Source organism: Pteropus vampyrus, unplaced genomic scaffold, assembly GCF_000151845.1.
Source record: "Pteropus vampyrus isolate Shadow unplaced genomic scaffold, Pvam_2.0 Scaffold116, whole genome shotgun sequence".
NCBI lineage: Eukaryota > Metazoa > Chordata > Mammalia > Chiroptera > Pteropodidae > Pteropus > Pteropus vampyrus.
In genome coordinates this window covers 1,799,588-1,824,123 of record NW_011888897.1, presented here as the reverse complement: position 1 = coordinate 1,824,123, position 24,536 = coordinate 1,799,588, and the positions used below count along the sequence as shown (strand labels likewise).

At 40.3% G+C, this 24,536-nt stretch overlaps 1 protein-coding gene and 1 non-coding gene across 3 annotated transcripts; one reads left to right on the top strand and one right to left on the bottom strand.

Moving 5' to 3' along the window:
* Positions 1-70: 70 nt before the first annotated feature.
* On the bottom strand, positions 71-24,536 carry LPCAT3 (lysophosphatidylcholine acyltransferase 3). Of its 2 annotated transcripts, none has more exons than XM_011365802.2 (13): positions 24,273-24,536; positions 6,067-6,174; positions 5,454-5,560; positions 4,817-4,910; positions 4,613-4,650; positions 4,017-4,195; positions 3,086-3,194; positions 2,267-2,353; positions 1,998-2,164; positions 1,219-1,366; positions 982-1,140; positions 743-871; positions 71-472 (listed from the first exon to the last, which is right to left on the bottom strand). In XM_011365802.2, the coding sequence occupies exons 1-12, from the start codon at positions 24,421-24,423 to the stop codon at positions 755-757; spliced, it is 1,464 nt and encodes a 487-aa protein (XP_011364104.1). In that variant the 5' UTR covers positions 24,424-24,536; the 3' UTR covers positions 71-472; positions 743-754. The 2 variants fall into 2 exon arrangements, with proteins under 2 accessions (XP_011364104.1, XP_023389713.1); XM_023533945.1 differs by having other exon boundaries at positions 71-422.
* On the top strand, positions 7,875-7,993 carry LOC111743612. Its single transcript, XR_002781793.1, has one exon. It is a non-coding gene; the product is annotated as a 5S ribosomal RNA (ribosomal RNA).

Sequence of the window (24,536 nt, the reverse complement as noted above, 5' to 3'; positions counted from 1 at the left end):
TAGCCCTGATTATTGAAGCCATGGCAAACATGAATTGTGTTTAACAGAAAGCAGCCAGGAATGCTAGCAGTGAAAAACTGAACAAACAAGTGATTTTATCTGGTACAGTTCCAAGGTAGAAAAAGTGGAGCAGGCAGGGCCTTGTACCCCCTTCCCCCATGGGGGGCGGTGGTGGTAGCGGCACATATACAATCATAGTAAATTGGCAGAAGAAAAACAACAGATTCCTGGGTAGAGGGGAAGAGATAAGGCAACGTGCATGGGGGAGCCCAGAGGGGAGACATGGGTCCCTCTACTCCTCCCACAAGAGTGTCCCCTTTGGCCCAAATGAAGACTTGGCTGGCAGTAGAGGCACAGCTGGGAGTGCCATGTCTTTCCACTCCCTGGCTTTTATGTTTTCTGTGCTCTGGGGTGAAGAAGTGCTGTAAAAGGGGAGACAAGTCATTTCTGCACCAGTCTTGCTCTAGGCCACCTACAAGAAAAGAAATTTGATAGGAAGGCTGGTCAGTTACTTCTCCTGCCTTTATCTATTTGTCCCATGTGAAAAGGCAGAAGACTTCCTGGTCTTAGCCCTTCTAGCTTCTTCCTAGCATGCTAAGTTAGAGTAATCAGTACTTTTCCTCTATAAGCCAGGCTACCTTGAGATTCACTCCAAATTCCCAACACTCTCCCCCTACCCCAAATCTGTTGCTTTATCCTGTAACCTAGTAGTTTCAGATTAGCTGTAGAGATGTTTACTTACTAGGGAAATAGATTATTCCATTTTCTTTAACTTCTCTTTCCTTGGCACCATTGCTTTGTAAAGATAAGGCAATATCACTAGTAGGCTCAAGAAGAAGATGTGGCCAAGAAAGTAGATGGATTTATATACCTGTGGGGAGAGACAGGCCACTGAGGTAAACAGGCCATGGAATATAATATCCTTTATTACTTGAGGTTTTAGTAATTCCTTCCCATCCTTGCAAGCAGGCCTTTGCTTACCTTAATCCATTTGTCCCACGTGAAAAGGCAGAAAGCAGTCATTGAGTAACCCATGAAGAGCCAGTGGATGGTCTGCTGCACCAAATAGTAGAAGGGTTGTAGGACAGTAATGGAAGCCAAGTTGCTCAGGGTTGGGCTGTCCCGAATTAGCCTGGCAGCCTGAGGAGGAAGGGGAGAGCTACTCAGTGTCTTGCCCCGTCTCATTTTCTTTTTTCACCTACCACCCTTAAGGCCTACCTGTCTTTCCACGATAACAATGAGGAATTCCATCTGGAAGCAGATCAGGTATCCTGAGTGTAGGCCATGCCAGAAGGCCAAGAATAGCAACGAGAGACCCTGGGATAGTTCTTTATTTCCAAGGAACTTGAGTCGTTTGAAGATGTAACTAGAGAAAAGGGTGGGTAAGGATGAGCCTCAGACTAGTCCTTGCACTCCCATTATCCTGCCTATAGGTTCTCAGCTCCCTGGGGAGCGCAGTGGTGGTGGCTGGCTCCCACTTGGGGCTACCTGGTGTGAGGGATGCAGTGCCATCTGATTAGCTATGGAAATGAAAGGCTGTGAAGTTGGCATCTCAGAGACGGAAAATAGACCCAAGGCTAAATAAGCTGGGTGAACTTGGGCAAGCCGCTTCATACAACAGATAAATGACCAGTGCATACTAAGTACCTGACAAAGTTGCAGTGAACAGGACAGACCAGTCCTCTACTCATGCTGTTTACACTTTAGTGGTGGGACTAATAACGAGTGTTTCTAAATAGGGCAATGGAGAACATAAAACCAGTGGCAGGACTGGGATTAAAATGTAGGACTTAAGGCACTTAACATATCTTGCTTTTGTTTTTCAAATATGACAGGAAGTTTTTGGGGGGATGGAGGGGTATGTGTAAGAATGACTGGAGGTTCTACCCAAAGTGAGAAAAGATGGAAAGAAGTGATATAATACACTCCTGCCCTCGAATCCGGAAAAGCGGCAGAAGGTGGGAACTAGAGTCTAGGCCTTTCTTCCTGCTGCTTACCGGGCCACCCAGGCATTGGTGTTGGTGTTGAAAGAGGCGATGGTGCCAGTGAAGCGGGGGGTCGTTTCAAAGAGCCACACCTTCATGTTAGCACAGGCATCCCACTTTGCCTTTCTGTTTTCATCAAAGTCGTTGAAGCCTAGCCCCGTCAAGATGCATACTCCCTCCTGAGGGTAGGACCGAGTCAGTCAGGGTTCTGGCCACTCCTCCTCATCCCTCCCCACCCCCTGCTTGTCTAAATATGACCCTGTTTCATTTTTTCTACTTACTGTGACCAGCCAACAGGTGACATATTTGTACAGTACAAACTTGCCCCAGATCAGCATGTACATGCAGCGGAACCAAAAAGAGTGGTTCTTGAGAAAAGAAAGAACACATGTATTAGGGATACCACCTAGGCTGGATGAATTTCCTTCATGGTTGACTACTTCACATCTACCTGACAGCGTGCTTAATCGCCTCTATATAATACGCCAAGAGGAGTAAGCAGGGAGCCCAGTGAACATCCATTCACCTCCTTTTCCTTGGAGAGTCCCAGAAAAAGCATTGTCCTTAACTTTTTCCCTAAAGGACTGAGCATCTGGGACACTATGTACCAAGGGACTTTTCGGTATCCATGCTCAGTGTTAATTTAAGGAGGCAACCTACCCAGAGTGGGTATGGAACTGTTGCAAGCCTTTCGGCTGGGCAGGCACAAAAGCCAGCACTTCCCCTTCCCTTGCATTTTGAATTTCCTTAGGAGCCCCCAATCTATCAAGAGAAGAAACAGGCTGAAAAGGACCAGAAGCTGCTATGCTCCAAGGAGTCACTGGGCTGTAATACAGCAAGCTAAGAGCTGTTCTTGGGGAAGGTAAGGGGTGCTAAAAGTGCACCTGGCACAGCCCTGTGCCCGCGAAGGTCGTTCAGTGCTGGCTGATGAACATGTCTCGACCCGGCTGGCATTGACACCAACTCTCACAGATCTAGAGCAAAATCAACATGCATTTGTAGATGGCATTACCCACTTCTTGGCTATCTACAGGGATCCTTGCCTGTCCATTTTCTATCTCGGATGCAGTCACACTGCTGCTGCTTTAGTAGCCACTCACTTCATAGTCTTCAGAGAGGAGATAGTTTTCTGTGATGTGCGGGCTCAGCAGGACGTGGCCCACCAGGTAGACAAGGCCAAGACTCAGGCGCTTGAGAGCAGGTATGGTGCTGGAAAGGAACATAAAAGGTCACAACACGCAGAGGCCAGTCCCTTCACCCTCTGACCTTCAATCACGGAGGGAGTGTTTTAGAGTGTGGCTACTCATCTGGGATGGGACGAATAGCTCTGCTGCCCAAGTCTATGCTCAGTTAGTCTCAGGTAAAGACTTCTCTGTGGTTGGTATTGGAAATGGTGACTGCAAACTCCTGCGAGTTACAGGAAACGAAGGGCAGTGGCGCGGGGAACAGTGTGTCGAGTCTGTGGTGCTTCCCCTCAGGAATACTACTGATCTCAAGGTCTCACCAGTGTCCTCAGTCTACTGGGACAGAAAACCCAATGCATAGGAGATGATACCAAGTTTGAATCCACTCCTTCCTATCTTGTTTGAACCGATGCTCAAACATAGGCTGGACATGTTCTCAGTGAAGGGATTTTTCTGGTAACTTAAATTTCCTGTCGTATATTCGTATATATTTATGTACATTTCCATAGATTTAATCTATTTTTTTAAACTAAGAAAATGGCTATTAAAGGCAGGGACATGACTGGTTTAAGCAAAATCCTGTGGCATAAAAGTGAATTTTTATGTTTGTACTACGTGGTCAGAATAGATGGCTGGAAGCGACCTAAGCTGAAAAGCGCCCACTGCCTGCAGCGAGCAGGTGTGGAGTGCCTGTTAAGACAGTCCAGGGCCTGTGTGGCACGGGCCTGGGAGTCAGTGCCACACTGGAGAATGCAGCTGGGGCTGGCCTTCAGGAAAGTCACATCAGAAGTAGCTTTATAGTGGGTAAGACACCTACACAGAGGTCTTGACCAGGAGGGGCAATTACCTGTTTGGTATCTTCCCTGGTATGTCAGTCAGCTGTCCCTGCACCAGCTTCATGTAGTGGTTCATTGAGAACTGGGGCCCTACCAAGAAGGCCCCATAGAAGTAGGAGAAACCAGCAACTTCCAGCAGGGAAGGGACACCCCGTATGGCATTTTTCTGTTGCTCAGAGGACAAGGAATTCTATGCCGAGAAGAGAATGAATGGTTCAGGACAGCCTTGAATCTCCCCGCAAGAGCCAGTTTGCGTGTTCCCCTCCCTGGTGGCCCACTGAACTGGTTCTGCAAACAGCCATCTCTGAGGGGATGATAACGGAGAAAAGTAGTTGCTTCACTTGGAAACGAGTGTGTGTAGGGGTAGCTTAAGCAACAGTTGACTGCTGCTGCCTTTCCCAATGCCTTGCTGGCATTGATCTCTGGACTTTGTGCAAAAGCTGGATCTGGGCAAATTAGGTTTGCTGATCCTTACTCAGTGCTATCTGATAGAGTTCACAGAGGTTGGGAACGAGGAAGAGGCTCTGCTCCTGGCATTCTGGTCCAGTCTTTTGGTAACAACGGTCTTTCTCCTTCCTTAACCTCTCTGTGGAGGAATCGTACTTACCTGTTCTCTCCCTCCGTCAAAGTAGTCAACAGCCAAACCTGAGCAGAGAGAGAAGGTGTGGCTAGAGTAGAGGGCGAGGACACTGAGGATGTGGCCTGTGGACTTGGGGTAGCCAGGAGTGTTGGGGGAGAGTGCAGAGTAAGTTAATGGTCAGATGGGGAGGAGCCTAGGTGTAGTTGGGGAAGGCAGTGACCCATCACTCACCAATCAGCTTCAAGGTAAGAACACAATGTGGCATTGTCCACTTGATATCGTAGTTGCCAGTGGCTGTGTAATAATATCCTGCAAGAAGGTAAGCCTAGGAGAGGGGAAGTATTTACTATTGTTATGATTTATTTCCTCCCTGCCCTGAAATCCAATATAGTCCTTCATTTTTCCTTTCTCCTAGTCTCATCATTAAAGTCTCATCCTCTAAATGGAGAAACTGAGCCTATAAAGGGGGAGAGACTTGCTCAAGGTTTCTCAGCAAAATGTGGGCTAAACTGAGAATTTAGATGTTCAGATTCTGTCGCTCATTCTAAGTTGATTTTCTGCCTTGTCTTTAAGTTACTCCCCTCATGGACAGCTGGGCTCATACTGGCCAGAACCAAAGAACCTTAATGCACAGTCCTATGCAAAAGATTAACTGGCACCCTTTCCTTGAGGCAGGTAAAGTATTATCATTGCCATCTGCAGATGAAACACAGATGAGGCCTGTGTAAAGTGACTACCCAAAGTCATACTGCCAAGTGTTGTCAGGAGAAAGGACAGAAATTAGACATCTCCTAGTTCACTGCTTTTCCTACACCACAGTCCCCAACTTCCTCCCACTCCCAAACTGCTGTCAGGGAAAAACATTTACCATCTGGAAGCAAAAGGTAGTGAGGACAGCAGTGACGGTGCGGCCCATTAGTCGCAGGATGAGGAACTGAAGGACGATACATAGTAGGGAATGGAAGAGTTGGTTTCCTGGGTGCAGAACAGAGCAAATTTCATTTTTATTATTTATTTATTTTTGGCATTCCCACCCTTCCTGAGACTTCTAAACACAAAGAATACATAAAGAAAAAACTTTGGTATTAGAAATTTTTTTTTTCCAAAACAGCCTCATATTTTGGAGGAAAGGAAGGAAATTAATTGTATGAATTAATTGTATTTCTTAATACTTGAGCTCAGTGTTGCTCCTGAGGGAACTGCTTGGATCTGTCATCCAGTTATAGCCACAACAGAGAGAAACTGATGCTTCCCTGTTGATGGGGTCTGGCAAGGGTAACCACTCTCAAATGTTTTATCTGGGAGAGGATTGTGCATAAAGGAGAATTTAAGCTGTGTACTGGTCTACACAAACCCTTTCTTTGCAAGAAGAGCATGATAATGTCCCTATCCATCAAATTCTCTCCAGGAAATTTTGTTCGAGTCTGTTCCTTCCCAGGTTCCCTGTAATCGCAGTGCCACTGCTAACTCAGTTTACTCACCAAAGTTAAAATAAGCAATTGAGAGGCCTGTAAAGGCGTGGAAGAGATGGATGAGGTAGCTGTCCTTGTAGAAAAGGTAATGCCGATAAAACAAAGCCAAGGGGTAACCTGAGGGGAGATCAGAAGAGGGTTACTTGTGCCTGGTGCTCTTCCAGTTTTTTTTGCTTTGGAAGTTTATCTGGCATGATACTCAGCCTAGAGGGGAAAAAAACATACATTATATGGATGTCGACAGAGAAGATAACAGTATCCCCAAGAATCAAAAGTCTCTTTGTAAATACACTTTAAAAACCGAAGATAGTAATTTTATATCAAGGCAATATGAAACCGGGTCCTAAGGCTAGGTTTCATTTATAGCCTATTAAATTTGCTAGGAATTCTCTTGAGTTTTTCTTAAATGATACAAGGAATTGAGGGTACCTAACTATGCCCAGAAACACTATTTTACACTTTTATGACCTATTATAATTTTCCCCCATCCTGTTAGCAGAGTATTATCTGCTGGATTATTAAGAGGATAAATATAAATGAATACCAGGCTATAAACTGGTATTGCTGACTGCCTATACAGTTGCATAGCAGTTACAAGATACTGAGGTCTGAGCATCCACAAAGTTATAAATCCATTAGAGATACTGGAAAAATGTCTGCTAAAGCTGTGATTCAGAAAGAGTATGGTCCCAGGGCCACAACTGAACTATAGTGGATCTCCTGATGGGCCATGAACTGATTATTCACGGCCAAGGGTTGCTTACTGAATTAAAAGGCTCAATAACACTTGGTATTCCCACAGTAAAGTTAGCATCTTCCGCGGTGTTACTACACACTCACACTCAGTGTTCTATCAACAAGTCTGGCTGATGTGCTTGCCAACATTCCTATTGTAGTGCACATGTGAAGAACTAGAATCCCTACTGTGTTTTGGAAGGACACTTTACCTATCCTATCATTGCACTGTGTTCTTGAGTTAGTCCTTGTTTACAGTTGCTGCAATTCTTGCTTTTAAATTATAAGCTGCAGTTAGTTTATCATTGGCAATATAGTTGTGAATCTGGTTAACTCTGAAATGCTTAGAAGAGTGTCATATACAAAGAAAGCACTTAATTATTTATTAAGTGAATAAATAAATGGATAATCATGCTGTACAATTACCTTATGTCCTAGTCTTTTTTCCCATACTTTTTAAAATTTATGATCATAGCCTGTGTACTTATGTAACCTATATTTTTTTACATAACAGTGTACCCATCATTTGATCTTCTTGGTGCCAGGATCTGCTGGTGTTGATAGCTGTTCCCGTAATGGGCTAGGCTCTTTATCAAATTTATAGCTTCATGCAAGTAGTTAATTTTATAGATATCCTGTGGATTATTGGCTCATTCATTTATTCTACAAATGTTTGTTAAATGCCTACTATATGGCAGGTTTTGTTTATAGAGCATATAATGTGGGATGAGGTGGCAAGATGGTTTATTTTCTAGCTAGCTGAGATGAAGTGATATAAGATTACTAGGTTCAAGGGAGAAAGAAACATCTATGACCCTTCACAGTCAGATGAATGAACAAAGAAACAGGATCAAGTCTCATACATATCACATATCAAATTTGGCAAGGACAGAACACCAAGTTGTCAGCAAGTATTGCTAAGAACCAGAGCCAGGTAACAGAAAGTATATAGAATAAGATCTGACTCCTTTAAGCCTTTTGTGTTTTATTTTTAATGTTTTAGGAATAGGGCTATAAATGAATATAAACAATAAACAGGATAGATATTAATTATCTAGAGTACTCAAAAAAGTTCTAGATAAGTCTATGGCCATGCCACCCTGAACACGCCTGATCCCATCTGATTTTGGAAGCTAAGCAGGGTTGGGCCTGGTTAGTACTTAGATGGGAGACCACTTAGGAAGACCGGGCGCTATAGGCATTAAAAAAAAAAAAGTTCTGGATAGCTAAGAGTTTACTTCTTTAAACACTAAAAACCTTAACCAACTGGAATAACCAAAATGCTGAGGCATTTGGAATGCTTGAAATTAAAAAACACATTACTCTGCTTCCTTAAATTGAGTATAATTTAACATTTTTTTGGTGCCCTGGCTCATTATTATTCTAGAATAAAGTCAGGATGGGTTTATGACCTGTCGAGGTGTGTCAAAGTGTTTGTTTTGGCTCTTGTAGGGCGTACACTGTCCTGTATTCTGAGTGCTTGTATCCATTTCTTAGGGCTTTTCTGCCCCTTTCCTTCCTATGCAGGGATCAGTAGTCACTTCTTGATCCTGCCAAGAATAATTATTCTCCCTCCAAATTTACTGTGGGCCTTAGAAACCATAACTGTTTTAAAAATGTGAAAAAAGATATAAGACAAGAGCAAAGGTCTTGAGTGCTTTCCTTATAGACTTAGTGCTTAGCCTGGTAACATCTGTTCTGGCCACTCAAGATCCTTTGTGCTATTTCCTGTTTTTGGGTGTAGTTTGGGGGTATATTTGAGGTTGTTGAGCTCTACACAGACAGGTGAAGAATTACTGCACACTAGTAAACATATGGTAAGACGACGGAGCAATTGGCAGGAAAAAAAAGAATGCGGCAGGCCGTTAAGGTTACCAAGAACATTAAGATCATAACAGAGAACAGCAAAGCCTGGACTGAAGTTGCAAAGGGGAAGAAGGAAATGTGCCGGGGTGAGTTGCTGTGACAACCCAGAGCTGATTTTGAGTGTGTAAACACCAAACCTTGTTCTTGGCTGCTGCTCAGCTCAACAGGCTTTGGAGCCTGGCTGCCCAGTCAGCCCTTCAGGGATGTGCTGTTTTTGTTGAGGACGTTGTCCTAGAAGCTGTTTCTGAGTCTTAATGCTTTCTTGTGAGAACCAAAGCTTAGTATAGTGGCCACAATCACCTGAAGAATCTTTAAAAAACAATGAAAGCACCTCCTGACCCTCCTCCCCACCTGTCAGAGTCTGATTCAGTAGGTCTGAGTGATCTGATGTGCAGCCAGGGTTAAGAAGCCCTGCCTTACTAAAATCCTAGTGCAAGAAAGGAGCACTTACTAGGTCCTGAGAATAAAATTCTGAGCTTGATGACTGAGAGCTGCTGTCTTTCCTTCAATAGCATCAAACAGGCAGAGGTTTGTTTTAGAAACCTGGTCTGGAGGTTTTAAAGAACTTGTTCTGCAGCACTATAACTGTTTCTTTTTTGATTGTTCGTTTAAAGAAGGGCCTTTAGAAACTTATTCGCAGATGAAGGATGATGACCTAACCTACCCTCTAACCCGGGTCTCCTACTAAAATGGGAGTGTTCCAAGAGCAACACCAAGGGCATTCCAAATGTTGTGACCTTAGCGCAGACTGCTGGGGTACGCGGCGTCTGGTCCTCTTCAGGGGTTCAGGTCATCAAGCACACGGAGCGTATGCAGCTGTGTTCTCCAGTCACTGGATGTCTACTCAGGCCTGAGCGCTGCTGGAGTCAGGGACTAGGATCTCTTACAATCTAGTTGCTAGGAGAACTCCTTATTTTCAGTACAATAGTTATGTAATTACTTATTAATTCTAGTAGTTCTGAGGTTTCATTTGAAGAAATAGAAATTGGCTGTTTTCATTAAAGTTTGGTAAATTTCTTTGCCTTTCATCTTGTATAGCTATTTCTGGGCTCTGTAGGAATAGGCTACAACCCCATTTGATCAGTCAGTGGTTCATAAGACTCTGGTGAAAAGAAAATAAAGCATGTTTTGGCAAGTGTGAAGGAGAAGATGGAATTAGAACCGCTATATGTTGGTTTAGCCAGATCTTAGCACATCTACTAGAAGTTTTGCAGAAAAAAATTTTAAGTAATTTAACTGTTAAGTAACTTAATTATATTAAAACAAATCATACAAAATAGAATGCAAAGTTGCCTTGTATTTTAAAGATACAATATGAGACTTCAAGACTTTTTGTCTTTTAACACCCACTTTGTGCTAAGGACTCCAGAGCCCCTGAGAGCATACATTTAGTCTTCTACCACTTTAGGGAACTGTCTATGAGAAAACTTAAAAAGCTCTGCTCGAAATCCATATTTTTTCCCTTTCCTCCAGATTCAGAGGAAAATGTCCCTCTTTTCTTTCTAAACGTCTCCTTCCCTTTGGCCTCAGTCCTCTGAATTCTACCCGTACCAGTCTTATTTGGGAACTTCCTTTATGATTGTTTTTGCTATCTTCCTTATTCTTTTCTTCTCAATAACAACTATTATTATCATCAGTACCAGCAACTAACCTTTATTGAACACTTACTGAGTGTCATGCATTGAATTAGGCACTTTACATACATTATTCCCACTTAATTTGTACAACTCTATGAGATAAATAATAATAATATTGCTTTCATTTTATGAATAAGCAAACAAATCAAAGTAGTTATCTAACCTGTGTTTAGTAGCTAGTAATTGATGAAGCTGGATTCTAATCCATGGTCTACCTCTAAGTCCATGATTTAGCCACTTAGCTCATTTTCTCTTCTACCTCAACCCTCTAGCCCTCTAGCCCTCCTCCCATCTACTGTCGTCCTTTTGCTGCTGCTTTTAGCTACTGTTCATTTTTCACTTATTCCTTTTGCAGTCAGTCTCCTAGAATTATGGTCACTCCTAGTTCTTGTCTATCAATTTCTTTCTTAGCCTTCAGCACTGTGGCCCAGGCTATCACTCTGAACCTCTCCTTTACTTCTTGTGAGATCTGGTTTAGATGGGCTCCTTAAAGTCACTGAAACTCAATTCAAAATTCATATTTGTAGTTAGAGATGAAGGATAGGGGACAGAAGCTTTAAAAAAAAAAAAAAAGATATGTCTGTCACTGCTCTTAGAGATTGTTTACTAAGATTATGACCACTCTATGGAATTTCTAGTTAAAAGAGATGATCAAAAAAAAAAAAAAAAAAAACAACAAAAAAAAACTTCCTTTATCTCATCTGGATGTTGTCATTTTTCTAGATTATGGGATGTTACCATAGACAAAGAATATTTTGCTTTGGGCAATATTAGAAGGCCACAGTTAAGATCTATCTACTCTTTTAATCAAATCTCAGTTAAATTTTCCCAAGAATCACAGACTAGAATATAAAATAGGTCTACTTTCGGACATGGCTTAGTTGTAGTGTATTTTTATCAAATATTTTCACATGAGAATTTTAACATTATTTCTACTTTGAAGGTCTGCCACTCAAAAATTTTCCCTGTTCTTTCACCAAAGTGGACATTCCTTGTGCTAAATAACTATGCAGAGAAAAGGAAGACATATAGAAATAAGATGCAGAATTAAGCCCTGCTTGACACTATTTAAGTGATAGGTAACTGATTAGACACTTAGTGCTAAAAACTTAGTTACTAATTGCAGTCAGCGGGGGCTGACACTGGTAGATTATGGACATTTAGGTTGGGATGAAGCTTACCTCTGGAATTTGTGCAGAACTGGTCCTTTGTTTACCAGATTAAGCCTTGTTGATAGTAAGGGCAAGGTGCCAATATACCTTGTACATCCCTCTTATAGCTAGAGCTGAGTCATGTGCTGACTAGTTATTCATCAGGTATACAGATTCTTAGAACTGAAGGCGGCTTAGAAATCACTGACTCCAAACCCTTCATTAGATAGATAAGAAACTGAGGCCCAAAGGGGATAACTGGCATGCCCAAGGTTAATAGAGCACAGCTCAAATTAGAATCCACATCACTTGATTTCCATTCTGATATTCTTGCCTCATGCCTTCGCTCTTGGCAGCGACCTGCGAGTGAATCACTAATAACTAGCTGTGCGCTTTTAAAACTACAGCTGTATTATTCTTTGATTTCTCAATAACTATCTATACTCCGGCACCTGTTTATAGACACATGCACACCCATGTTTATGTTTGCTTACCTTCCTATCTAAACACATTTAAAAACTTCATTTTAATGCTAAATATAGGTGCTCTCCCGTACTTTCTTTGTTAATCTAATTCTTGGGCCTCCTTGTCCCTACCCTGCAGTAAGAATACAGCAGTTCATTTCTGAAAGTTACCTCCAGCTGAGTACCTCAAACATTTTGGCAACTGTGGAATAAGATTTGGGGAACTAGGACAAGTGATCAAAATGACCTGAGAATAAAAGAACAGAGTGGACATTTTAAAGGTCCACTAGTGGATGGCAGTTACTTGTGAGAAAGAAAAGGGTTGTTATGAGGGGTAAGAAATATTAGTTTTTTAGTTACTTAACCCAACCAAATAACCTAAACTTGAACTGCCCCAAAGTCCTGCTGAAAGTAATTCTTTAATTGTTCCATTTAAGCCAAGTAAGGCCTTCTTAAACTTAGTGCTAGTGCCTGATATGCTCACATGTTGACTGACTGGTGAAACCTGCCGCAAAAGCTGCAAAGTTAAGATACAACAAAAGACTTACTTTGATGTCACCAACCCCCTTGGTTGTTACGCTACAGAAAGTAGACACTCATAGGTTCTCACTAGTTTCTTAGCCCAGGAAAGTTAGTCATCCATTAGCGGCAAGCCCTCATGAGTATGTTAAGTCTGATGAGATGGCAACAGGGATGTCAAGAACATTATCTTTATGTTTGAACACTTGGATTATAGTATTTTTCTATATTACTAGAGTTTGTTCAAATGGTCAATACTCATTTTGTTACTTCAGATAATTTTTTCCTAAAAAAGTCTACAAAAGTTTATAGATTGAAAGAATGTTAAAGCTGAAAGAGGCTACTGACTGCCATTTCTTCATTTTAGTAGAAGAGAGACAACAGATGTCTAGATTGACTTTGAGATGCTTTAAGACACTGAAATACCTTTAGTAGGGATAAAATGACATCCCTGTTGCCTATATTCAGTGCATTTTATCACATTTTAATTATTTTGAAGTTAGTAAACTACATGGTGGCAACTTCTAGCCAGATCATCTGATCAAGTGCAGGCATACCTCCTTTTATTGTATTTTGCTTTTTTTATTGCACTTCCTAGGTGTTGTGGTTTTTACAAACTGAAGTCAAGACCCTCATTAGCAAAGACCCTCATTACCACTTGCTTTATTGCGACACTCGACCCTCGCTTCACTGCAGTGGTCTGGAACAGAACCTGCGATATCTCCAGGGTATGCCTGTTGAACATCCCTGGACTTAGGAATCAAAAGTAATCTACTTTAGAAATTCAGTTCTGCAGTTTGGGCCAATTACTTAGATTCTTTGTACCTCAATTTCTTCATCTGTGAAACAAGAAAAAATACCAGCCATCTTGTAGGCTATTGTGCAGATTATAAGAGAAAATAGTTGTAAAAGCATCATATATGTACTTCCTTTAGGCAACTTTAAAAATATTTATTCTATGTATGGGCAGATATTTTATATAAGCATATCTATACCTGATTTCTTGAAATATGAGTATTATTTTAACTGATTTAAAATAAAAAATCTCAGGCTCAAGCCACTAATCTAGTAGAGGGAAATTTTGGCATTTGCCCACCTTGATCTGATTTAACAAAATGAAGCCTATAGCAACTTTCAGAAATAAAGGTCTGTAAGTTGCACCCAGTACTCCCAGGAAGAATCCAATTTGCTAAGAAGCTACTAAAGCTTCAGTTTCAAGGCCTTTCATTTACATAGGTCCCTTTTAAAGCCCTGGGGGTGGGGTAGGGGTGGAGCTAGCAACTTATTTTTGTAAAACTTGTAAGGTATTTTTGTATTTTTTTTTCTTAAATAAGGTTCCTAAGATTATATGAACTTCAGGTCCTGCAAACCCCGGATTATTTAAAAAAATAATCAACCACCACAACAAAACTGATAGGTGAGACTTCTTTTTCTCAGCAGGTATTTCAGCAAATGAAACAATAAACTTTTTTACCCAGCTAAGATTCTAATGGGAGAAAAGATAATAGCATCACACCCTTTAATTGTCCTTATGAATGTGAATAGGCATAATTGTTTGTTGGGTTCTCTAGCTCTGTGATCATATATAGATCATCTTTATAATTTTTTAAAATGTACAATTCATTGAATTTTAGTATATTCACAATGCTATGCAACCATCTCCACTATCTAATGGCAGAACATTTCCATTGCCTTAACAAGAAACTCCATACCTCTTAGCAGTCACTCCCAATTCAACTGTCTTCTTAATTTGACAACTACCGATCTACTTTGTCTTTATGGATTTGCTTATTCTGGGCATCTCATATAAATGGAATCATACAACATGTGGCCATTTGTGTCTGTTCTTTTTCACTTTCACGTTTTCAAAGTTCATCCATGTTGTAGCAAATATCAGTACTTCATTCCTTTTTATGGGCAAATATTACTCCATTGTATGAATATATAACATTTTGTTTAACCATTCATCAGTTAGGGTACAACTGGGTTGTTTCTACTTTTTAGCTAATATAATAATGCTATGAACATTTGTATACAAGTTTTTGTAAGCATATGCTTTTAATTCTTTTGAGTATACTATGGAATTAGGAGTGGAATTGCTGGGTCATGCTGTAACTGTTTAACTTTGAGAAACTGCCAAACTGTTTTCCCCAGTGGCTGCACTATTTGCCATTCTTACCAGCAATGCATGTGGGTTCTAGTTTCTTCACATCATCATCAACACTTATTTATTTTTGATTATAGCCATCCTAATGGATGTGAAGTGGTATGGCACTGTAGTTCTGATTTGCATTTCTCTGACTAGTGATGTTGAGCATCTTTCCATGTGCTTATTAGCCATTTGTATGTCTCCTTTAGACAAATGTCTATTCATATCCTTTGCCCATTTTTAAATTGGGTTGTCTTTTTTTTGAGTTATAAGAATTCTTGATACATTCTGGATATTAGACCCTTATCAGTTATATGATTTGCAGATATTTTTTCATCCCATGAGTTATCTTTTCACTTTCTTGATAGTATCTTTTGATGGTATCAAAAGCTTTTAATTTTCCAATTTATCTCTGGAAACAATCTATTTCATTCTGTATCAGCATCTCAATATTACTTGAAGATCTGGGAAGGACTTTCAGAAATATTAAAAAGTTATATATTTTATAAGTTTCCTACTCTTTTAGAAGAGCCAATGAAGAATTAAGAAGTGGAGTCAGATTATCCGTTAGCTAAAGAATAAAGATTTCTAGTAGCCCTTATGGTTCAATATATTTAGTTAGGGCCCCAGTATATTTATACTCCAGCTATAATCAATCTTTTACACTTCTGTCTGAGGTATATGCCATAGGAGACTTAAAGTATACTATTCTAGTTGGCTTCTTCTTGCTGGCTTGCAAACAGAAGTTTTATATTTATGGACAGTAAACCAGAGTAGTGGCCAAGTCCATCTGAGTTTAGAATTGCTATCATAGCAGAAATTGGAAACCTCAAGAGCTATAAGCCATTTACCATGAGGGTGCCACCTCTGATTAGAGCACATAAATATATAGCGATTACAACTTTAACCTCTTGGGACCTCATATTCTCCTCAGATCTGTATACAATATGTGCATACAAATCCTCAATTCTTTTTATAGTGAATTCTTAATTGTGTACAAAATTACTACTTTAATAATTTTATGTAGCAGATATGACTATGTATGCTTTTCTAATAAAAATGCCATAGCAACATGAATACTTGTACTAAAATGTATTTTTAATTGACAAAATGTTATTTTAAATTTAAACTTAGCCTGTGGTTAGAGTGGGGCATTTAAATAGTCTACTTGATGACTTCATGTGAGTCAAGAACAAAACCTGGGCCTGATCATTTTTGGCCTGATCTTCTTACTTTCTGACAAGCTGTCCTTACAGTTACAATGCAATGACATTTCTATCAGAAGCCTCTATTGCTCATAATTATGGTACATGATTCTTAGACAGACTCCTTCATTCAAGGTGTCCAGAGTTTCATGAATCTCACTTACCTTCATAGCCACTGCTTGAATAGGGAGGAACTTAGATTTGAAACCAGTCTATTTTAGGCCAAAGGGAAAGTCTTATCTAGAAATTATTTATCCACATTTTTAGTGTCTTATTACCCCCCCCCCCCATTTTGAAACTAGGAAGACATAAAGATGCATAAAACATCTTTTGGGCTATACAACTTAGGTAGGCTTTGAGGGTCCTAGGATGCTATTATTGCTTCACCAAAAGAACTCCAAGTGGGCCCTAAATCTCCTGGCCTTTGACTTCAGCAACTGCTGGGAAAATGTACACACACACACACACACACACCGCTCGCCCCCATACCCCTTAAAATGTGAGGCAATCAATTAGGAGAATGCTATATTGCTCAAGGAGGTTAATACATGAAAGAAAAGGAAAGATGAACTATTAGCCTAACAACCTCATGAAAAAGAGTACACTTTAAAATAATAGACTACAGTACAGTAAATACATAAACCAGTAACATAGTTGTTTATTACCATTATCAAGTATTACGTACTATACCTAACTATATGTGCTATACTTTTATACAATTGGCAGCACAGGTTTGTTTACAACAGCATTGCCCCAAACATGTGAGTAATCTTACGACAGCTACATCATTAGATAGTATGAAGTTTTCAGCTTCATTATAATCTTATGGGACCCCTGCTGTATATGCGGTCAGTCTTGATGGAAATGTCGTTATGTGGCATATGACTATACACTAAACAAGTGATCCTCAAACTTCAGGGTAATCAGTATAACCTGGCAGGCTTGTTAAAACACAGATCACTGGGGCCCATCTTCAGAATTTTTCATTTAGTAGGTCTGGAGTAGACCTGAGAAATCTGCATTTCTAACAAGTTGCTAGGAGACACTGATGCTGCTGGTCCCAAAACCACACTTTGAGTCTCCTTGGAAAGGAAAGAGATAAATATTTATTGAGGGAAGAGAGAGGACAATTATTTAAAGCTATCTTGGGTCAGGCAAGGTCAACTATTCATACAGTTTATCTCATTTAGCTCTCACAGCATCCCAATGAGCAATGAAAATGCTTCTCAAATTTTTCCAGAGCAGAGGAGAATGAACACATCTGCACAAAGGATATAGTTCTCTAGAAATGAGAAATTTCTTTGATGACTACATTATTTTTTAAATTCATGTAAATTTTGCATTTGGTTTCAAAATACTGCTGTTTGCTATGAATTAAATATAATTTAAAAATTATTTATCAGATAAACTACCTAAATCTTAACCTCAGTTCTTTAGTAAAGACTGGTTTTTGGGAACATGAAGAAATAGATGGCTGAAATTGAGTAATTATAATTACTCTATGGTAAAACAGATAGTAGATATTTAATCTAGAATTTGCACCTTGGCCTGCAGGTCTCTAGAGACAATGCACATCCTACTACCTTACTCAACATCCCCTCACCCCCCCGCAACCCTCCCCCAACCTAAAGGGCCTACTGGGTTTTTCTCTACTATTCCTTTCTGGGTCCACTATTCTTCTAGCCAAAGTGAACTACTTGAATTCCTCAGATTTGTCTCACTCTTCCTCATATCCACATATATGCTCATTATTCTTTACAGCTGGAAAGCTCCTCATTTATCTCTACCCGACTAGAATCTTCCATACTCTTTAAGGTCCACTTGAAATGCTATTTACTTTTTAAAGACCAAATCCCATGCTTAAAAGGCTGTAGGACTGTACACCTCCAGTGAGTTCCCATGGCTGCCCAGACAGATTTAATGTCAGTGAGTATGTAATTATTTTTGCTAAATTAGCTTGTGCATATAATCTCATGGGTCCTGATTTACATATGTTTCTGCAAAGAAATGATTCTATTTGACATTAAAGTTACACTGGCATTCAAAACATGAAGTTTTGTGCAATGTAAGATATTGGAATATAGATAAGTGTTTGAAAAAATATGTTTAAAGGAAATCCCTAAAACAGGAAGCTTTAGCTTATGATGAAATTTGTGCCTGTAGATTAGAATAAAGTCTAAAAATGTAGAATATACCTACACTTTTAGAATTGAAAGAGGCCTTGAAAGTCATTTAGGATCACCCCCTTATTTTACAGTAGTAGAATTCTTGGACCCTGCTTTGTATTATGGTCAGAAGTCCCATTTGTTTAGTTAATGCTGTTTAATTTTCATCTAGCTTAGCTTTGGTCTCTAGTAATTTCAATGCTACCTAAAGAAAGCTTTTTCCATTGAATAACAGTTTTAGTTCTGAAGGGCCAGACCTGACTTTGGTCCAAAGGTAACTAAACTGCAGGACCTCTTTGATTTTAAAAGTTGCTAACCCTTATATAATCAGAATTAATGATGCTAATTCTGAACCTTTAAGGAATGAATCTTTACTCCCAAGTGCAATTTTTGATGAGTCTAACAGCCAAGCCATAGTCATGGCCAAGACAACAGAACACTCATACTAAGCGGGGTGGCCATCTGCTTCATTTGGCCTGCTCTAGCTTTGGATGTTGAGCGGGTTCTCATATGCTGGTTATACCCTGATTTAACCACAGAGTGAAAAGAGAAAAGGTTATCAAAGGCATTTATCTTTCCCCCACAAGCTCCTCTCAATCCCCATGAGGTAAAGAGCAAGGACTCCAGAGTTGGAGAAATGGGTGTGACCATAGGCAAGTTACTTAATCTTTGTAGGTCAGTTTCCTATCTGCACAAGGGAGATGATAACAGTACTGTAATTATCATATGGGTAAAAGGTTTAGGTGGGGTACTGTTGAGCTCTTCAAACAATGTCTGGTATGCAGCAAATCCTTAATAAATGTCAGCTATTGTTATTACCAATACGGGGATAGAAACATATTCAATCAACATGAATTAGATTTTCTTCTCTCCATATAAGCTTTTCCATGACATTTTATTCCCTCCCTGATTCAGTTATGATACTAATATGGACTCCTAAAACTGTATCTTTAGCCCAACTTCTTTCCTGAGCTCAAGACTAGGCTTCACAACTCTCAAGACACCTAGAGGCACCCTTAAAACCTAAAGTAAATCCCAAACTAGATCATTACTTGGCACTAAGTAATATTTAACCTTCCTCATGCCCTTTCTGCATTTGTGAAAGATACTGTCATCTTTCCAGCTACCCAGGCAGGAGGGCTGAGTCGTTTTTTTTTTTTTAAATTCTTTATCTTCCATTTAGTCAGTTGCCAAGTCATTCATTTATTCATTGACTTATTCAATAAATATTTATTGTGCCTTGTCTATAAGCCAGGGTGTGTGTTAAACTCTGGGTATACTGTGATAGACAAAACTTACATGGTTTCTGTTCTCATCTACAAATATATAATTACAACCTGCAATGTATACTTGGAAGGAAATTTCAGGTAGGATGAGAAAGTACAACAAGGGACATACTTTAAAATGAGAGTCAGGAATGCACTCTCAGAGGAAGTGACAATTTGAATGGAGACCCAAAAGACGAATCTGTCGGGTGAATAACAACTGAAGAACATTCTAGGCAGTGGGATGAGCAGGTACAGGGGCTCTGTGGTAGGAAAGGGCTTAATGTCATTTCTGAGGAACTGAAAGATGGCCATGTGGTTAAAAAGCTCTGCTTGCTTGAGATGAGGCTGGATCAGCAGGCAAGGGCTTCCCAGCCATGTATGGAAGACTCTGAGGGTTCTGAGCAGGAGTGGCACAAGATCAGACCACTCTGGCTACTTTTGGAGAATGGACCGGAGAGGCAAGAACAGAATTAAGAGACCAGTCAGGAGGTTACCCAGGTGGTTCTGGTGACAGTGACTGTGGTGATGGAGAAAAGTGGATATATTTGAGACACAATTTGGAAGTAATACTGATAGGACTTGGTGACTGTGATATGAAGAGAGAGTGAAAGTTGGTGACAAGGCTGATTCTTAGGTTTCTGGCACGAGCAGCTATTTAGATGGAAGTGTTTACAAAATCTACCTCTCGAAAGATTCTGTATTTCAAAAATACCTCACATGAGATCCCTCCTTTCCCTTCTTCATGCAACCACCTTGCCTCCAAGTCATTATAACTATTTGGATCATTGTTCCTTCTCATTAGTTTCCCTACCTTTTGTCTAAGTCCACTTCAAATCATCCTACACTGTATTACCTTCCTAATACAGCTTTGGTCACATAATTCCCCTTTCAAATATCTCCAATGGGATCCTACTAAATTTAGTAGGTGATCCTACTAAATGAAGTACAAACTCCTTACCTTGGCTTTCAAGGTTCCATAACCTACCTTTCCAGTCTTATTTTCCACTACTTCTCTACTTAAGTCCTGTTTCAGTCAAACTGGACTATTTACTGTTCTTGAATGAGTCACTACACATTACTACCTCAGTGTTTTTGCTCAGGCGATTCCTTCATGTCAATCTGCTGAAACCTTATTCAACTTTCAAAGTTCATTAAAGGTCCAATTTTTAAATCTCATGAAGCTTTGTAATTCTCTTATGGCTCTCAGATTTCTGCCTTTTATTGTGGTTATTAGAGTACTTATCTCGCGCCCATTCCCTACCCTCTAACAAACCGTACATAATTATCTTTGAGTGCAGAGTTCTATTACTCATACTGCATCACTGCTTTTGCCCTTGCAGGGTCAAGCACTGTAGGTACATTTATTAAATTTATTTAGAACATTTCATGTTATTATGCTAAGGAGTGATGAGACCCAAGGTGTTGAAGGGGAGATGTTTTCCAGTAGCATCTGCCAGTACCAGGGCTTGTAGCAAAATTCATCTTCTACCAAACTCCCTGCAGTTATACACAAAACAAACATACACACACACACACCTTTAACAGAGTCTTCTGGCTGTTCACAGTACTCCAATGCAGCGGTAAGCTTACCCTTTTCTTAAAATACTGAATATTAAAAATTACAGCCTCTAATCAAAAAACAGCAAGTATTGGCGAGGATGCGGAGAAAAGGGAACCCTCATACATTGCTGGTGAGATTGCAAATTGGTACTGCCGCTATGGAAAACAGTATGAAGGTTCCTCAAAAAACTAAAAATGAGTATACCCTTTGACCCAGCAACTGCACTTCTGGGTATTTATCCAAAGAAAACCAAAACAATAATTCATAAAGATCTATGCACTCCGATATTCATGGCAGCATAATTTACAATAGTGAAGATATGGAAGCAACCTAAATGCCCATCAACGGACGATTGGATAAAGAAATTATGGTTCACATATACTATGGAATATTACTCAGCCATTGAAAAAATGAAATCCTACCATTTGCAATGACATGGATGGACCTAGGGGTTATTATGCTGAGTGAAATAAGTCAGACAGAGAAAGATAGATACCATATGATTTCACTTATATGTGTTATCTAAGGAACAAAAAGAACAAACTAATCAAAAACAGACTCACAAATATAGTGGACAATTTGGTGGACTCACAATATAGTGGACAGAGGGGAGGAGGGTTGGGAGGCTGAGAGAATGGGGTGAAGGGTTAAAGAAGTACAAATTAGTAGTTGATAGTTGGACATGGGGAGCATGGAAGAGGGAATGTAGTTAGCATTAATAAGATGGCTAAGTAGAAGGCCAGGGGAGGGAGGGAGCAATTGGAGGGATCATTTTATGAACATTATAGATGTCTAACCAATGTACTGTATACTTGAAACTAATTTAAATAAATAAATTTATTAAAAAAATTATAGCCTCTAACTCAGGATTTTTCAAACTACTTGTTGTAACCTGTTAATGGGTCATGAAATCAATTTAGTAGGTTATATACAGTACTAAAAAATAAAACAGAAAATAGCTAAACTCACTGCCTGTAGTAAGACAAGTAATGTTTCCTGAAACTTTTGTTTAAAATACATGTCTACATATGTATGTACTGGTTAGGACATAAAACATATTTTGTATTATGGGTCTCAGTCAAAAAGATTTGAAAGCTAGTACTTTAATGCTTTGCACCCCAAGATCAGCACACAGAATTCAAGCAGGGAAAGTAAGATGCTAAGAAAATAGTAATGAGACTATCTAATTCAAAGTTATTCACACTTGAAAATATGAATGTCTGATAAACCTAACTCTTCTTCCAGGGTACCTGCATTTTGGTGCTTTTAACCCAAATTAACCTCAAATTAGAAGAAATTGAGCTAGAAATCATTTAGGACTCTAGGCCTTCTTGGTGTCTTTAGCAAGGATTTCCTCCAGTATCCCAGTTCCCCAAGAGAGCTAAGTTTAGGACCCAGGAGCTCCATTGCTGAAAGGCTACTGGTTTCTAGGTTACAGTACAGTAGTGATAATACCTTTGTAGGGGAAACATTTCCAACCAGAATGTACTCCTTCCATGCACATGTCAGGCTTATTAAATTATGTTTGCATGCATGTATTTAATCTATATCTAGTAAATACCATCCTCTATATCCATGTGGAAGAGCTATGCCTGATATGAGGCAAAATAAAGCCCCAAGTTGATCTAAAAATGAGAAATACTATGAGTTACTGAAGGCAGTGGCACATATGAGGTAGGAAGAAGGGATAGAGGAAATGGTCGAAGAGGCACAATGGCTCAGGAGTGTGGTAGATGTATTACACCAAGTATTTATTACTTTCATGATTGGTGGTAATGAGAAGATGAGAGCAGAAGGGTAAGATATGGAGATAACAATTTCTCAGTCAGTTGTATGCCCCATGACAGAACAACGGCAGTAGCCCACCAGGAGTACACAGGCCATATTTGACGGTGAGCACAAAAAGGACACATTCGAAGTCCTAATTCCAGGTCTAGCTCCATTTAACAGGCTGCCCTTTATAATTCATTGATACTTGTGTTACATTCACAATTTATAGTTGAGAAATCAACAGTGAGTTTCCTGACTAATGAATGTAAACACTCTTAATTGCCAATTACAATCCCAACAAATAACTGGGTCAGAAACAAGGTGGAAGGAGTGGAAAGTTCAAAGCTAATGTGGAGTAAAGAACTGTAGATGGGCATGCTGATAAATGTGGGTTAGATCTGGGTGATGTTGAGGAAGTCACACAACCTAACGTTCCCTCCACTTCTAAAGTTTTACAATTCTACAAAGGAGAGAAAAGGCAACTTTTATCTGAAGAAAGGTTATCTTGGTTTGCTTTGTAATAGGCCAGTGGCAATGATATTAGCCAAGCTTGTTAAAACATGAATTAATGCCTCTCCCATTATCTAGATTGGGTTGATACTCTTAGGTGATATTATATGTCGATGTCTCTACTGACTACTGGAAAAACTCCAAACATCTTTCTGGCATTTAAGGCATTCCACATCTGCCCAACTTCATCTCAAACTTCATTATTGTTCAGCTCTCTAACCCTCTGCTCTTGTCTCAGCCCTGTTTGCTTAATTCTTCCCCACCCTTATTCTACTATTTAAAGTCCCATAACCTTCATAAAACCTTCCAAATATTTATATATATCAAATCTTGACCTTTGAGTTCCTACAAGACTTTACAGCAATCCTATCAGGTAGGCGTTATTGTCTTCATTTCATAGGTAAGAAAATTGGGGTTCAGAGATATTAAGTGGCTTGCCCAGGGTCCCACAGTTTGTAAGCAGCATGCTACTTACATATATTAAAAAAGTCATGGAGGAAGGATGTAGTAGAAAAGCCTATAAACCAGTTACAACACAGCTTGTTGTGGCATAAATTCAGACATACCACATCCTTTGAACCATACAAGTAATGAACGCTTGGGGTAGCAAGGATAGTTTTTAAGGGGGTTGTCAGTCCTGTTTCTCAAGCCCAGTATTAAAATGATATTCCAGTAAATGACAAGTGGTGGTTAAGGGGGAAAAAAACATACGGTATAAGAAAATGTTAGAAATGGGGCAGAAAAGGGACGAAAGTGTAATATGAGTTGGCAATACATAAAACAGAGAATAAGGGGCTGAGGAGGCCCATAGGGCTAAAATACTCGTGCTATCGATAAGAAGCGCGCGTGTGAGAGTTGATATTAATAACAGACAGCAGTGCACATGGACAGAGAGTAGAACTCAAGAGAGAGACAAATAAGGGCAGGTCGTGGGGACACGGGGTAATCACGGCATGGTGAGAGGGTGGTGGCGCCAAATGACAGGTCAGAAGGGTACAACAGGGGTCGAAGAGAAAGGTGAAGAGGTTCAGAGGGCACAGCACTCCCAGACTCGAGACAAGACTTGCCTTTCTCTCAACAGCTGGTTGGTGTGTTTTAGGATTCACATCTGCACCCCACAAAGCCCTCGCGGCTGGCTCCAGCAAAAGGGGTAGGTCACGTCCCCATTCCCCGGGAACTCTGCGAGGGGGCGGAGGGAGGCACAAGGGTCCTTACCCAGGAAGATGGAGATCATGAGCCGCAGCGCCTGTTCTGACGCGCCCAGGGACGTTGCCAACTTGTTAAGGCTCAGCTCCTCGAAACCCCACTGCAGTACCCTCGCCAGCTCTGCCACGGTTCCCACGTCCCCCTCAGCTGAGGACGCCATCTTAGCTTCAGGAGCCCCCCTCAGGGACCCCTCGGATCCGCGCGCCCCGAATGTGGGTACAACGCTGTAGCTTCACCCCCAATTCCGGCCTGGAGCCCGCCCACGGCGTGCGC